This window comes from Podarcis bocagei (assembly GCF_964188305.1).
Source record: "Podarcis bocagei genome assembly, chromosome: 9".
Taxonomy (NCBI): Eukaryota; Metazoa; Chordata; class Lepidosauria; order Squamata; family Lacertidae; genus Podarcis; species Podarcis bocagei.
This window is the reverse complement of record NC_138134.1, coordinates 48,427,648-48,442,786: the sequence shown is the minus strand read 5'-3', so window position 1 is coordinate 48,442,786 and position 15,139 is coordinate 48,427,648. Positions and strand designations below refer to the sequence as shown.

Here is a 15,139-nt window from a genome sequence, read left to right as displayed (position 1 = left end):
GCTTTCTCTTGCACAGGCAGCGTACAAAGACTGTCGGACTGCTGTTAGGGATTGATTAGCTGCTTGTGTGTAAAATCGTGCTCCCTCAGAGTTTGTGCGACCCCACAAACCTCAGTGTGTGACGGAGCTCCTCAGACATGTCTGCTCTAGTCACTAGTAGAGTCCGACAGTGGCTGTCTGCGGAAGCGTTTCCAGCAAAGGAGCTCCTTAACGGAAACGCGTCTCCTGGACTCACGGCGTGACAGTTTCCGGCGAGGTGTAGGTCTCCCTATGTGAGACTCAGATACCTCCCCACTGTTTTCGCTGGAAGCGTCCCTGAGCCCTCCCTCCTGCTCACATTCCCTCAGAGAATCACTCCTCCCCCTGCTGGTGCCTGCTTCAGCTGTTGAGTCTCTTTCTTCCTCCCTGAGCCCCTCCACCACCTGATGCTCCGATGGCAGTTCCCTGACATCCAGGTACTCTTTTAACTAGACAATGTTCACCAGGAAAAAGGCAGGGAGAGTGTGATCCTGCTCATCGTTCTGGATCTCTTGACATCTTTCAGGATCATTGACCCATGGTATCCTGCTTGAATGATTGACAAGGATTAGGATGCTGAATTCTGCTCATTAAGTACCAGACCAAAATGCTTCCCTTTAACACACTGTAACAGGTAGCCAACTAAAGTCTTAGTCAATTATTAAAACACTGCCAAGGTCAGGATGTGTTATCAGTTACCTCTTCTTTATATAGTAAACACCCTCCAAAGCCAATGACTATTCAGCTTTGTTCATCTAGCTGGTATATAAAACATATTTTTTTGTTCTGCCCGGTAGCTTTCAAAAATGAATACTTTATTTGCTGTGGCTTTTATTGCTGCCTGCTTTCCTGACTTTGCCCACCACTTCGTGCTAAGCAGGTACTAGTTAACTTTATTTCTATATCATTTGTTTCAGTTCTCCGTTTACCAAACTGAAAAAGAAAACCTTATACATATGGTTGATTTTTCCTTTCTCCAGCATATATATATATATATAAAATAAGTGGATTGCATGGTGATAAAGCAGAATCTTTATTCCCTATTGTAAGAAGCGATAGTTGGGAGCCGTTACAATAAAAGGGAGGAAGCTGAGAATGGCAGAACAAATCTGTCCTTCCAACACAGAGATGGTTACAGTGCAGAGTGGATGAAAAGTTCTTCACTAAAGAGCCTGGTTTAAGTTATAAGCTCTGTAGGAGTGATCTAATTGGTTTGGGGAAAAGCAAAACCTTGGCGCTACTGTACTGCTTCAGTGTACACCATATGCAGATGCTGTGAATGAGTATTATTTGAGTCCTGGAAATATCATGGTTCTCTCTTTTTTTTACATAGGTTTCTGCTTAAACACTCAATTGCATTATTGTTGTTGTTGTTTTATTAATTAAATTTCTATATCTGCCCTTCACTTGAGGATCAGATTAGATTATAAAAACACAAAAATGTTTAACATAGTAACAAAAAACAAAACCCATTATCCCCCCACAGTGTTATTATTGCATATTCAGGAAGGTGTACACATGCATTTATCTGCTAGGACTCCCCCCTCCCCACTTCATCATTCTTTTAAATATATCTTTCCCCAACAGCTACAAGAATATGACACAAACCAGTGCAATATTTTGTGATTTTTGTTCACAAATTCCAGGAGTCATCCATCTACATGATAAGATCTTTGTTGGCATCCAACTATCTTGAGAGACAATGGAGTGTACCTCTGGGGGTGAAGTCAGACTTCTGTGTTTGTAACCAAAGTGACCTCCCCAGAGCACAAGCCTGGGCAGTGTTGTATGGTGGTCCTGGGCTCCCTAGACATGACCCCCCCCCTTGACCTCACTGATGTGAACCAAAGGAAAGCAGAGCAATATATTTGACACCAGCTTGGCTGCAGGAGTTGCTGGAAAGAGGTGTACAGGACACCATCCAACCAACTTACAGACTCCACTCTGGATTTGTATAGGGTTTACCCCTTAGCCTTTTCTTTTCCTGAAGGTATCCAGCAAGGCAGCAGAGGCTTAGGGTCAGAATTTTCCTTCACCTAGATGGACTACCTTCCCAGGTTGACAAGCCCCACCTGCTCCTCACTTCCCTCTATAGCACATGCAGAAACCACCTTCTTTACTGTTGGACTCACTATTGGTCTCATTCACTCAATCTTCTTGAGCCTGTCTTCAAACGCAGAGAAAATCCCTAACTCACCAAGGGTTTGAAACTCATCAGCTACCCTTACCCAGTTTAGCCAGAAAGGCGAAGGTGTTCCTGGGGTATGGTCACTGTCACATGCTGACAGCTTTTAGGAACCATGGGTGACATCTGAGTGCTATGTGGGGACCAAAGGTGGACAAACATCGTGATAAGACCTACAGCCATTGTTTTAAGTCTTCCAGAGCAATCCAAATGAGGATTTATCTTGCCTAATACTTCCTGAAATGTTTCCAAGGTTTTGAAAATAAGAATTTTGTGTTGTTGCACTTTCTATGAAATTTTATCACTCTTATAGTCCTATATATAAAATTAAGGTGTCTTGCTCCCCCCGTAATGATTGTGTTAATAGGCTTATCACAGAAACTTTGACTCTTACTGCTTTTTGCCACTAGATGGGAGACTAAAGTTAACAATGTTATGCTTAGGAAATCCCTACTAAGTTTTCTTCTAGAAGTTGTGTTTTTGTTTTTTTCCAAATAGAACCTCACATTGGTTTCATATAAACCTAATGGGACTTCAGTTTCTAAACTGATGTTTTGCATTTCGTGAATAAAACAGTCTAGTGCAATAGTACAAATTAATGCAGGTAGATTCCATTCATCTATTGTTACCTGTCTTTTCTTCCCAAGTGAAAGTGCTGTGTTCAGTGATCATGAGGCAAAATTTCTGAGGGATGAAACAAGACAGGTGAGAATTTATATATGGTTACACAAAATGCTGCACTTTTAAGAGAATGAGAACATTGTGAAAAGTATTTTTTTAAAAATTCATAGCAGTTACTGAGATTAAATACAATGCAATGGTGAAGTCTCACCTGCTGTTACCTTTTATATTTCATTTTCTCGATTGCATTAAAATGTTAAGTGCAGTGATGCTGTGTTTCTTATCAAGTCTCCTATTCACATTTTAAAGGAACTGTAATCTTGCACTGACTTAGAATGTTGCAAGATGAACAGCTGTTAGCTGTGTTCTATTGCTTCTCAAAAGCGTTCTGTTTTGGCTCATTTCAGCAGCTGAAGTTTAGCTGTACTGTACCCCTGAGATTGCCCATTTTGGCAAACCACCTTTTGGTTACAGGTGGAAATAAATTTGCTCTTTACTTTCCCCCAGACTAATCATTTAGCACAGGACTGGCTAACCTGTGGCTCTGCAAATGTTGTTGGGATTCCAACTCCCATAAACTTCTGCATTCTCTTTGTGTATAGTAAAATAAAATAGATTGCACTTTCTACTGACATGACAGGCTGTATGGTGCATTGGTGCTCCTTTGTCAGCAGAAAGGAGGGCTGCCACTGGGGCCAGGCGTCCTTTGCTGCAGGAAGCCAGCTTTGCCAAGGTGGCATAAAACTACTATTACTGGCAGCTGTCCTATCAGCAAAAGCAATCAGAAGCTCTGAAATAGGATGCTGCAGGCTGTTGAATCCAGAGCCCTTGGAGGGGCCCAGTCTTCAGGCCCCTAGGCTGTACTGGTCTGGAGCTGGCATAGTGAAAAAGAACAATAAATCACCTGCTCACCTTCTGTTGTGGCCTGGCTCAGAGGACTTGGGATGTGGCAGTATATTCCTCCACATCACTTGCCCCACCCCACTTATGATTGATTTGATATTAAATGAATGAATGAGCACAGTACCAGCTAGACTAGGGAGTTTCAAAGTTTTACTGTTTTTTAGGTGACTGTACCTATGTTGTTTTGAAATGTAAATTCCTGTTGTTTAGTCGTTTAGTCGTGTCTGACTCTTTGTGACCCCATGGACCAGAGCACGCCAGGCACTCCTGTCTTCCACTGCCTCCCACAGTTTGGTCAAACTCATGCTGGTAGCTTCGAGAACACTGTCCAACCATCTCATCCTCTGTCGTCCCCTTCTCCTTGTGCCCTCCATCTTTCCCAACATCAGGGTCTTTTCCAGGCACCCACATACACAAAATATTCCAGAAATGATAGGAATATATATGCTATTGAGTATTCCAGTAAACAACCACAGCTAAAACTTTGTAACATTTAAATCACATAATGTGCACTTTTAATTTTTGTTCCTAATCTAATATTTCGCTTCAACTACATTTGCTAATGATAGTTTTTTTATTAGAAAATTTTATTAGTATTTTTTATTAGCCACTTAGGCAGCTAACATGCATGTACTTCTTTTAAAATTTTGTTTTCTAATTAGCATGCTTAATTGATTTGGATCTGATTCAGCACATTGGAAACCTTTGTGGGGAAAAGTTTGTCCCCAGAAGACTACAGTCACATTCACTGCAATATCTAGGTTGCCCAAATAGCACAATATGGGAAAAACGCCCTTAATGTACTATGGAAATGTAGCAGTAACAGCCTCAGACTAACTGTTGGAACCAGATAATATAAATCTTTATCACTTTTAATGTGTTTATGTAGGTAGAATATAAAATTGTAAATACCTGGAACAGCATACCGGTTTTGCATGCTCCAGTGACTATCACATTTAAACCTGGTGTTCAAGGCTTAGTAATGGAAGTGAACTCCTTATTCTTCGATGATCCTCCAGCTCCACCTGGTGAACCTGGAAAGCCTTTTGATGGCCTTTGGGACTATGAAGGTGAGGTTTTATGAATGATATACAACACAAAAAGTGGTAACGTTTCAGGCCTAGAAAACTAATATTGATTCAACTAGCAGTTTTTTCTAGTATTAATGTGTATCAAGAGCTCATGCGTACAGTGCTTCTTGAGATGAAGTATTTCCTGTTAATTGTATTGCCAAACAAGTTCAAAATGAAGGAACATTGTGCATTTCTTTTTAAAAGTGGCATGCGCACTAACTGGAATAGGTGGGATGTTGTAGAGATGGATCTCTGCTGGCAAAGGGTCATGCCTGTTGAGGTTGTGTGTGGGGACTTGCTATGCCGGAAATAGTTCGATGGGTATATATCTAAAGATGGTGGCTCTTTCTCTCACAGTAGCCCAAAAGGTGGCTTGGGCAAACTGGATCTAAGGTCCCTTCATTCATTGCAGAGACCCCAGGATCATGCTCCCCCCTATTTCAGCTTTGAGTTGGCAAAGACAGTCCCTTTGAAACCATTGTGGGAGAAGTGAAAGTCTGTACCTCATGCCTCTTCCACTTAAGGTTGCACAGTCAGATCATTGTTTAATCCTGGTCATTATTTACATTTGCCCTATACATACAGCTTTATTCTTCACTTACTTCAACCCCCGAAAGCTCCTACTAAACGTAGTAGGATTTTAACTTTTTGTAATAACATGATAACATTTTAATAGCCAAGAGCATTTTGTTTTTGTTTTTTAAAACAACTCAGCTAGTTCAGCATGCTGGAGGAAGGACTTTGGGCATCCCAAACAGCAGTTCCACATGAAACACAACTAACCTTTTCTAAAATTGATGGGAATTCTCAAAGCAGTTTGTGGTATGCTATGAAGGTCTGCTGTTCACTGGGGATGAAGTAATAAACAAAGCATGAAATATGCCATGGATATGAATAAAAGCAGATACTGGTCTATAAAAATACAGTAACTTCTGGCATGAACTTTAGTGTTCGAGATACAGAAACCTAAAGTGTCTGCAGTCATCACAGAGCACCCATAGATATGGCAGGACCCAAAGAACTAAATAATTAGTCCCATGAACCCCAAAGAGCTTTGAAGGTGAACCCTTCCTTCCCCTCACACACATGTAACATAGCAAACCACTTTTGAAATTGAGGGTTTTAGAAGATGGTTTATTGTTCAAAGGGGGGGGGGAGTCAACAATCTTACTCACTTACTGCGTATGCACAAGGTTTTGGACATGACTAAGTCAACATGTTTTTTGAATCACAGTGTATGGATTACATGGAGGTGAACCAGATTCATCCAGACATGAACCAGTTTGTTAAATCATTACAGAATCCATAGAAAGATCTTATCTGAAACAAGAACCCATGCGCTTTTGAGTTAAACTGTATGTGAAACATTTAATAGATGTGAGAGTGAACTATGATAAAGATGAAGAATTTCTTGCCTTTCTGAAATAATAATAAATTTCCTTGGTTAATTCTCTTTCCCCTTCCTTCCAAACCTCACACACTAGCATTCTGGTATTATTTCTTTCACAGTGGCTGAATCCTTCTTTTTGAATAGTGCAACAAGAAACTATTTGGAAGTGGAAGTCTGCCCGTAAGTTTTGCCATGTAAACAACACATTGTGTCTATTACTTTAGACTTTGGTTTATAGATGAAGTCCCACACTGTTACATTCTCCTGAATGCCTATCAATGAAGTTGTCATCTGAGCATGTGCAGTAACTATCTCAAATGTACATACCTCAGCTTAACTGTGAAGTGAACATGGCTTCTGTTTTCACACATCAAACAGCAATATTTCTCAAGAAACTGTAAGTTAGCTATAGATTGTGGCTTATGTCATGTTTACATGGCTTCAAACACCAGCAGTGGGAGCGCACTGGAGCCAGAGTAAACAGCAATGCATACACAGCCTGAGCTTTCCTAGCTCCAGAAAACAATGGCTAAGTCTACCCAAAGTGAAGGCAACATACTCCATTTTATGGCAGCACTCATAACATTTTGTTCTTTTCTATAATCTGCTATGGAATTCATTAATTGATACGTTGACTGTTTTGTATTCCTATGATACCTGTTTTGACAATGCCATTGATTCCCACCCACCCCTCATCCTCATGATTTTGTTTTGCTAGGCATGGCCAACATCTTGTATTACTTCTTTCTGCAGGAGATTGTATTGAGGTAAGTAGAATTCTGCATGAAATTTTTCTGTTGTTAAATTAAACGAAGCAAGCATTTAACCAAGTAAGGTTTGATTAGGATGCTGTCTATATATTTCATGTTTTATGAACACAATGATTCTCACATTTGTGTATGCTGACATTATAGAATGCATGTATAAATCATTAACATGACCCCTCTGCATCTTTGTGGGTGGCTTCAAGGCCGACTGTGCCATTAGGTAGAGTGAGTCAGTTGCCTTAGGCAGCAGATGCTAGGGGGTGCCACCCTCTACCTTTTTTCATCATCCTGAGTACATAAAACTTGTGAATATTATTATATGCACATTGTGCACCCAGTCTTCTATTACTGTGTAAAATGAAGCAAAAGAACACCATGTGTTCTTCTTCAGAGTTGCAAACAGCTGCGTGGAATTCTATGCATGCCAATTTAAAAGTAAGCCTGCTGAGTTTAATGGGGCTTACTCCTAGGTAAGTGAGTTTAGGATTGCCACCTAATGTGACTATCTTTAGTTCACTGCAGGGATTAAGATGATGAGTAAAACTCTGTAAAATTGCAGCTCTTTTTATACTAATATTTTTGCACCAAGTTATTTGATTACTATATGTCCGCTATTTAACTTAATGGGGGTCCTGGCCATGGCATCATCTAAAATGCATTCATGAATAATTTTCAATGGATGTTCAGCGGAAATTACTCATAAATGAGTGTATGAAATAATGGGACCTAGTTTCTCCAGATCAGATAAGGTCATTTTGCTAAAGAATTTTGCAAGCAATTGCAAATAATGGTACAATTGGTTGCTGCGGTATAATTAAATCAATGGTTTTCCACAGTTTGCTTTATGAGCAGAGTTTAAACAGCCATTCTCTGTGCTCAAGGTTTTTTGGTTTTGTTTTAAATCTCGTTTTCCTTTCTGATCGCTTTTTTTTCCTGTTGTGGTAATTACAGACAATAAATTCATTTCATCATCTCCTTTAGTGTTAAGTAACATAAATCATGGCAATACAGTTAAGCAATGCCAACACATCTGCAAATCATTTGCAAATTGGTTCCATGGAGCTTATTCGATCAAATTAAATTAAAAAAATCTCTCACCTGTTGGCACATCCTGCATTTACATCAAAGTTTTTATTATGCTATAAATTTATCTGAGACCATTTCCCTTTCTATTTAGTGCTGAGCAATTCAGCGTTCCTTAAAACCATTATAAGCAATGCATATATATTCCCATAGAAAGGCATTTTACATTTAGAAGCTAATAATCATGGGTTATGCTATGGAGATTCATAATAAATTATTTGCATACCATCATATTTTAGAATTTTGTACAGCATCAATATGTTACTGTTTCAGTAGGTTTTTACTGTTTATCATGAGTCAGTTTATATCTGTGCAATGTGAACAGAATAGGAATTATATGGCATATATTATAATGATTTATTTTTCAGTTTTTGATATACTTTCACAGAAGATCTTAGATAAGTAAGAACATCTTATTCTAAAAACTTTTCATGCTATAAGAATGGAATTGGGGAACACATTATTTACTTATTCGGCAAGCAGTATCATATAATTCGAGAGCAGGTGTGTTATGGGGAATAGAGTGTTGGACTTGGAATGGGGAAATCTGGATTGATATTCCCTGCTCAGTCATGAAGCTGGATAGTCATCAAGTCCAATTCATTAAGTATCCATAATTTGGAGGATCATAAATGGGGATGTGCTTGCAAGCTCATGCATTTCCTCCTCCCTTCTCATCTGCTGATTCTCTTCTCCATTTTCATGTTGCTCTAACCACAGTTTGCTGTGATGTCCAAATCAGGCAAACTAAGGTTAGTAATCCCCAAAGTCTGGTTTGCAAACCTACTTCAAACCATGCATTGGAAGTTAGTACTATAGTTAGTACTAGCTTGGGGCATCTCAGCAAATGTGGAAAAGAGGAAACCAAAGAATCAGCACTTTCCGGATTAGGACATGATATCTGAAAGCTCACCTGGGTGTGTTCTCAGTGATTTTATGTCAGGTAAATGTGCAGTAATTGCACTGAAATTAAATAAGAAAAAGAAATTAATTTTGTGGAATCAAGCCTAGCTTTATATTTCTCATTTGTTATTAAGAAATATGTTCAGATAACAATGTTTGTACAGATGTGAAAGGTATATGAGGGTGGGGTCTCAGTTTCCCTGTACTTTCTTAAACCAGTGTTAAACCTGAGATGTTAATCAAAATATATGCAGGACAGTGAATTCACACACACTAATTTCCTTATTATGTAGTATACTACTATTTAGTGTTATAGCAACAAATTTTAAGAGTTATCTCAAACAATTATTGTGATATTTTGTTTAGGAAACAATTGAAGTGGAAATGGGAAGTCTGATTTAGAATCAGCAACTTAAATCAAACTTTCTCTTTGTGGTTTATTCATGATTTAAGGCTGCAATCTTATATACACTTACCAAGGAAAGTCCCACTGAACTAATAGGGCTTAAGACTGTCCTTTATGGTAATCTTCATTTAATTCACTCCAGCCTGGTTCAAGGTGATTTGTGAATTCTGCTTCAAAGCACACACAATTGTCGTGTGAATCTTATCTTCTGAACAACAGTTTTGATTGCATTTAGACTTTAATATACAGCATAAGATGCGGCGTCTAAAACACAGATGAAAATGTGGCTCTATCATTGTTCCCAGAAAATGAAATAAGCTATCTGGGATGCCAACACTCTCTGGGTTCTATCCAGCAATATACTTGAGGTGAATAATACTGAGAGCAATTCACAGCAGAAATCCACAGCTGACAGAATATTTATTGAATAACCTATTTACTATTGGAGCTGAACAAATAATTGTGTTTAAAACCAGTACAGACAGAGCTAACAGGTGGAGGGTGGTTTGTTTGCTTTGCCATCATCAGTCTTTAACTGTGATCCTTAAACAAAGGGTTCTGACTACAGCCCCAAATTCCAGTTGCTTTGTCACCAGGAGCAAAGTTATTATTAGATCTGGCAGTTGCCGGAGAGAAGAGTGATGTTCTCCTTCCCAGCTTCATAAACAAAATTAAACTGTAGGTGTTAGGATGGTATTGAATGTTAGTCCTATTCAGAGTAGACATGACAAACTTTAGTTCATTAATTTCAGTGGGTCTCCTCTGAATAGGGCTTAGTTGAATATAATGTTCAGTTTTGCCTGCAGTTGGCATTGTGCTTCAGGTTACCTTCCTTGCTGTTTGCAAAGAGAGGAGCAGCAACGTCTACTTTGCTGCTTAAGTTTATATATGGAAGCAGAAGGGAGAAACAGGTTTGGGGGGAGAGAAAAATGGAGACAAGAGCCCCCTTCAGTTAATCAAAAGTCTGTGAGAGACTGCATGGAGATGGGGGCAGACATATTGGCCCAGTCCCCATTGTCCCCATACACACTCATCCCACCCCCTCTTCCCCTGAACTTTGTGTGTTCAGTGCAAAGGTCGGTAGAGGGAGTCTTACCACATTCAGCTGAATGTAATTGGAATCCTGGGTGGGCCTGGTTTCCTGATTGTAGGGAGGATTCTAGCTATATTTAGCCAGTTAAACCCCCCCTGGGTGCTGAATGTATGGCAGTCATAGGGCTCATGTGCGTGCTCATTCCTCACTCTAAACCCACAATGTTCTTCTGAATGCCTGAAGAGGGCTTCAAAAAGGGAGAAATGCAAGTCAAGAAAAGAAGAAATCAAGGAAGCAACGGAATGGAGAGAAGGAATCTGTTCCAAATACAATGACTATTGAAAGATAATCACCGAGATCTGGTGTGAGAGTTCTAGGGATGGTTTTATATCCTATGTGCACAGTGTTTTAACATTAATATTTTCTCTCCCCTATCCCTACACATTTGAAAGACCAGTTACTATTATTCCCTGCTTAGGGAGACATGTCTGATGTCACACTGTGACATCAGGACTTGACTGCAGAACTTCACATCTGTGCCCAGAGGCCCTAAATCAATCTCTGTTTAGGGTTTCAAATTGTTTTCAGTGGGCCCTACCCTGCTCCTGTGCCTTATAATGATTGCTTGGCAAACAAACATGAGCAGGTGATAATGTTGACCTTGATGGAGTCAAAAGCTTCATCTGTTAATTTATGCAGATTAAGTTGCTTTAAAAGAACACAGGTTGGGCTGTTGGGTTTTTCTGCTGGTCAGTTGGTAGCCTGACGACCTTTCTGAACTTCAAATATTGGCAGTTGTGAAACAGTGCAAAGTGTATGTGTGTAAAGACATTTTATTCTAGAATCAATGATGACTGAGCTCAAGATAACCCTTTCATGCATACAAGTATATTACAACATTCATTCATTCATTCATTCATTCATTCATTCATTCATTCATTCATTCACTTCCTCTTTTATTCACCTGGGGTATATGCAGGGAGGGAAAGATGTAGATAACCAAATCAAGGGGCTGTTTTTTAAACTGCACCCACCCTTGTGGACAGCAGGATCTAGAATCAATCTATAATGAAGGCAGCACGTTGAGGACAAACATGAATCATACTGGATTGAGAGAAACTGCATTTTTGTGCTACAAGCAGATTAGTGTGTACATAGCCAATGTCAGTCTACCAAGATATGGCCTTCTGGAAAAGGAAGGAATGGATCTCTGAGGGATCTAGCTGGCTCCTAGAGTGGCACAGATTTAATGCAAATGCTGCCTTTGGCACATTCCTATATCTAAATTATTACCCGTCTCCTTTGATGTTAATGTTACAACTTCAATACCAATAGTTTCAATTAGGGCATCTCTGTAAAGAGCTAGTGTAATTGCTTTTGCAAGCAGCTGGTGGTTGCCTCTTTACAAATGAAATCCTGTAATTCCTGCTATTTATTTGAATTAATGTTGGCTTCAGGGATTTATGCTTCCTTTTTAATCCGTTCTGTCAGATGGTTACTCAGAGGACATATTGAAATTGAAACTGAATAAGAAGTCCACTTACTTTTTTGTATACTACCTGAAAGTCTTCCAATGACATGAATATCTTTCTTTGTTCATTATATTAAAGCACTTTCTAAAACTCAAAAGTTGCCCTTCTCTTAATTGAACTTCTGTATTAAATTTTTGAATAGATAGAATGGTATTATAAATGTTTAAAACAACAGCTGACATTTTCACAGAAGCGCTAACAGGAACTTCAAGTGCAGCAATTCAGTGTTATCTTGATAATTAAGCATTGTGCTAAACTTTGTTTTAAAATGGTTATGTGGCTTAATATCTTGTACTGATACAACTTTATGTGAAAATAGTAATGAAGTTTTTAGAGTGTATTTTGTGTTCCATTGTGCAGAAAGGACTTCCATTGACATTTAAAGCTGATATAAATGGGGGCATCTGGAATGGCACAGCAATTATTCCTTGGGACTACTTCCCCCCCGGTGTGGACAAGATGAATTCATATGCAATCCATGGGTCTGGTATTGGGAGAATGTATGAGGCACTTTATCCAATACCACAAGAAGAGATCAAAGAGGGGCAGGGCCCTAATTTGTGAGTACAAAACACCCACGTCTCTCTCAAATTGCTTTCCAACTGTTCCTGAAGCTTCTTTCTATTCTTGACGGTAACTGCTTACGTAACACATTTAGAAAATCCTTCATTCTTTATTGGGATATACTTGAGTATTTATGCTGTTTACTCTTCATATTGACAATTTCATAGTGTACTGCTAGGACCTATTTTATGAAGTGTAAAAGTGGTAAATACAGGAACACTGATAACTGGATCATGGGAGGATAGGCCAGTCCTCATTTTTCCACAGTGCAGTGAACATACCTTTTCCTCAGCTAACTCTGGAAATGCTTTTGTGGTGAAGGATAACTATTATCTTCCAACATCCATCATGTCTTCTTGTGGATTCTAGGCTTGTTCAGTCCTGTATTTAGCACATATGGCTACCAATTGCATAAGTTGTTGTGGTTGTTACATTTATATTCCACCTTGCCTCCAAGGAACCCATTTTAATATCGCCATAACCCTGTGAGACAGGTTTGGCTGAGAGACTGTGACTGGCCCAAGGTCACCCAGTAAGTTTCTTGGCTGAGTGGGGACCTCCCTGGTCCTAGTCCAACCAATCTACCACCCTTGTTCTTGTCATTATGGAGGAATCACAACTGGCACTGCCAGGGCCGAATTTAGGTTTGATGAGGCCCTAAGCTACTGAAGGTAATGGGACCCTTTATATGTCCAACTGTCCTTTGTCAACAACAAATTGTCACTGTTTTTTGTGTTGAATATATGCTATATGGTAATTTATGGACCTAATAGGTATCTAAAGCCATTTGCACATAACAAATAGGAGCCTACACAACACAAAACACTGTTGCTCTATGTAGGTTCTATTTTATTTGTTTTTTATATTATATTTTGGAAATGTATATCCAGTTTTTTTCCTTTTAAATTTTGTGGGGGGCCCCAAGAGAGTGGGGCCCTAGGCTATAGCTTGTTTAGCTTATATGTAAATCTGGCACTGGACACTGCTAAAAACAGTATGAATTCCCCTTTGGGAATGACAGGTACCGATGATGTTCCTAGGGAAAACTACAGAAAAAGGCATTGGTACACCATTGGATTGAATGGGGGGGGGGCAGCCATTTATCTCTCCATATAATCTCCTGAGAGTGTACAAGGAGAAAATGAACACAGAGAAGAGACCCAGTGCTCAGCCACCTCAATGAGTGGAACATCAAGCAAATTTGAATTCTGAAGTTGGCTGCTTCTGATTTGCACTTCAGCCCAGGAGGTGCAGATCAGGTGAATCTCCATAGATGCTCCTATTCAAAACAGTATTGCCCTAAAGCTATCATTTTAAAATTACATATGTTTTTTTTTAAAAAAACTTTCTATATATTTAGGACCTTAACTACTTGTGCTGATATACTTATGTTTTATTGATAGCCATCTTCTAGAATATTTCAAAGATTTCAGTCTGAAGGACATAATGGGAGAAGACTGGAACCAGCCTCCATCAGATCTGTGGTCATAACTTCATCAACCTCTAAAGTCAAGTCAATCATTGAGAAAAATAATTACAAAACACGTAACAATGTGTTGTGCTTCAATATGAGATGTCAAATATTGAATTACTTATGTCGTCTCATGGTGTTAGTGAGTCAGCCAATTAAAATAAATGAATTGATTGGGCCTGCCAATGTTTATCTTGTTGACTTGCTCCAAATAGACTTCAAGTGTCAATATATATCACTATTTATATATCATTGTTTCCCTCAAATTCTTGTTCTTTGGTTTAATACTTACTTTAAACCAAAGGTCAAGAGCTTGGTTATCATTTATGTCAGGAATTTATATCTCACTCTTCATAAATTTTCCCCTGGATGACTTACTGTAGTATACAAATACAAGAATAAATATAATCAGAACACAGTAAAAAGAAGAATCAGTAACAGATGAAAGAGCATCATAGTAACCAGAAACTGTAGAAATATCATGACAGTACTCAAGAAAATGAAAAGGTATTTGCCTGGCACTGAAATAATATAAAAATAAATGCCAAGCAAGTCTTCCTGGGGAGAGTATTCCTTATTCAAGGCACCACAGGAGTCTGTTCCCATATTGCCACCTGCCATAGCTGCGATGCTGTAAGAATGACTTTAAGGCACAGCTGGATTCATGTGGAGAAAGATGTTCCAATAGATATCCTGCTCTCAGGTAATGAAAGCCTAAAAGGTTAGCATTATGTCAGCCATAAAGTTGGGAGGATCATAACATGCTTTCTCCCAACACTAAGGAAAGTTTTATTTTCTATCTCTTCCTGGAAACCTTGTTGAATTCTGTTGTAGCACTATTGGCTAAGCATAGTTTTTGAATTCTATCATTCACATGGTGTCCCAAGAATGTAAAAGGAGCTCTGCAGGATCAGACCAAAGGCCCTTGTAGAATAGCATCCTGTTCTTGCAGAGACCGGCCAGATGTCTATGGGAAGCCCACAAGCAATATCTCACACTTGTGGATTCCAGCAACTGGTATTCAGAGACATACTGTCTCTGACAGTGGAGATAAAACATGGCCATCTTCATTAGTCACCAGGAGACCCTGACAGTACTGATTGCCATCAGGGATCACACTACTAAGTGAGTGAGTGAGTGAGGATAATAATTCCATTTGGTAACAAAAGAACAGTCATATGAATTTGCCT

At 39.1% G+C, this 15,139-nt stretch overlaps 1 protein-coding gene across 1 annotated transcript in view; it reads left to right on the top strand.

Annotated features, from left to right (window-relative positions):
- Window positions 1-14,135, top strand: part of LOC308595293 (UPF0462 protein C4orf33 homolog) — a 44,094-nt gene extending 29,959 nt beyond the window's left edge. The window contains exons 6-10 of the mRNA XM_081209298.1: window positions 4,617-4,797; window positions 6,310-6,370; window positions 6,909-6,957; window positions 12,275-12,474; window positions 13,882-14,135. Coding sequence (XP_081065424.1) covers window positions 4,617-4,797; window positions 6,310-6,370; window positions 6,909-6,957; window positions 12,275-12,474; window positions 13,882-13,969 — 579 coding nt within the window. The 3' untranslated portion in view covers window positions 13,970-14,135. The remainder of the gene's footprint in view (window positions 1-4,616; window positions 4,798-6,309; window positions 6,371-6,908; window positions 6,958-12,274; window positions 12,475-13,881) is intronic.
- The last annotated feature ends 1,004 nt before the right edge of the window (window positions 14,136-15,139 follow it).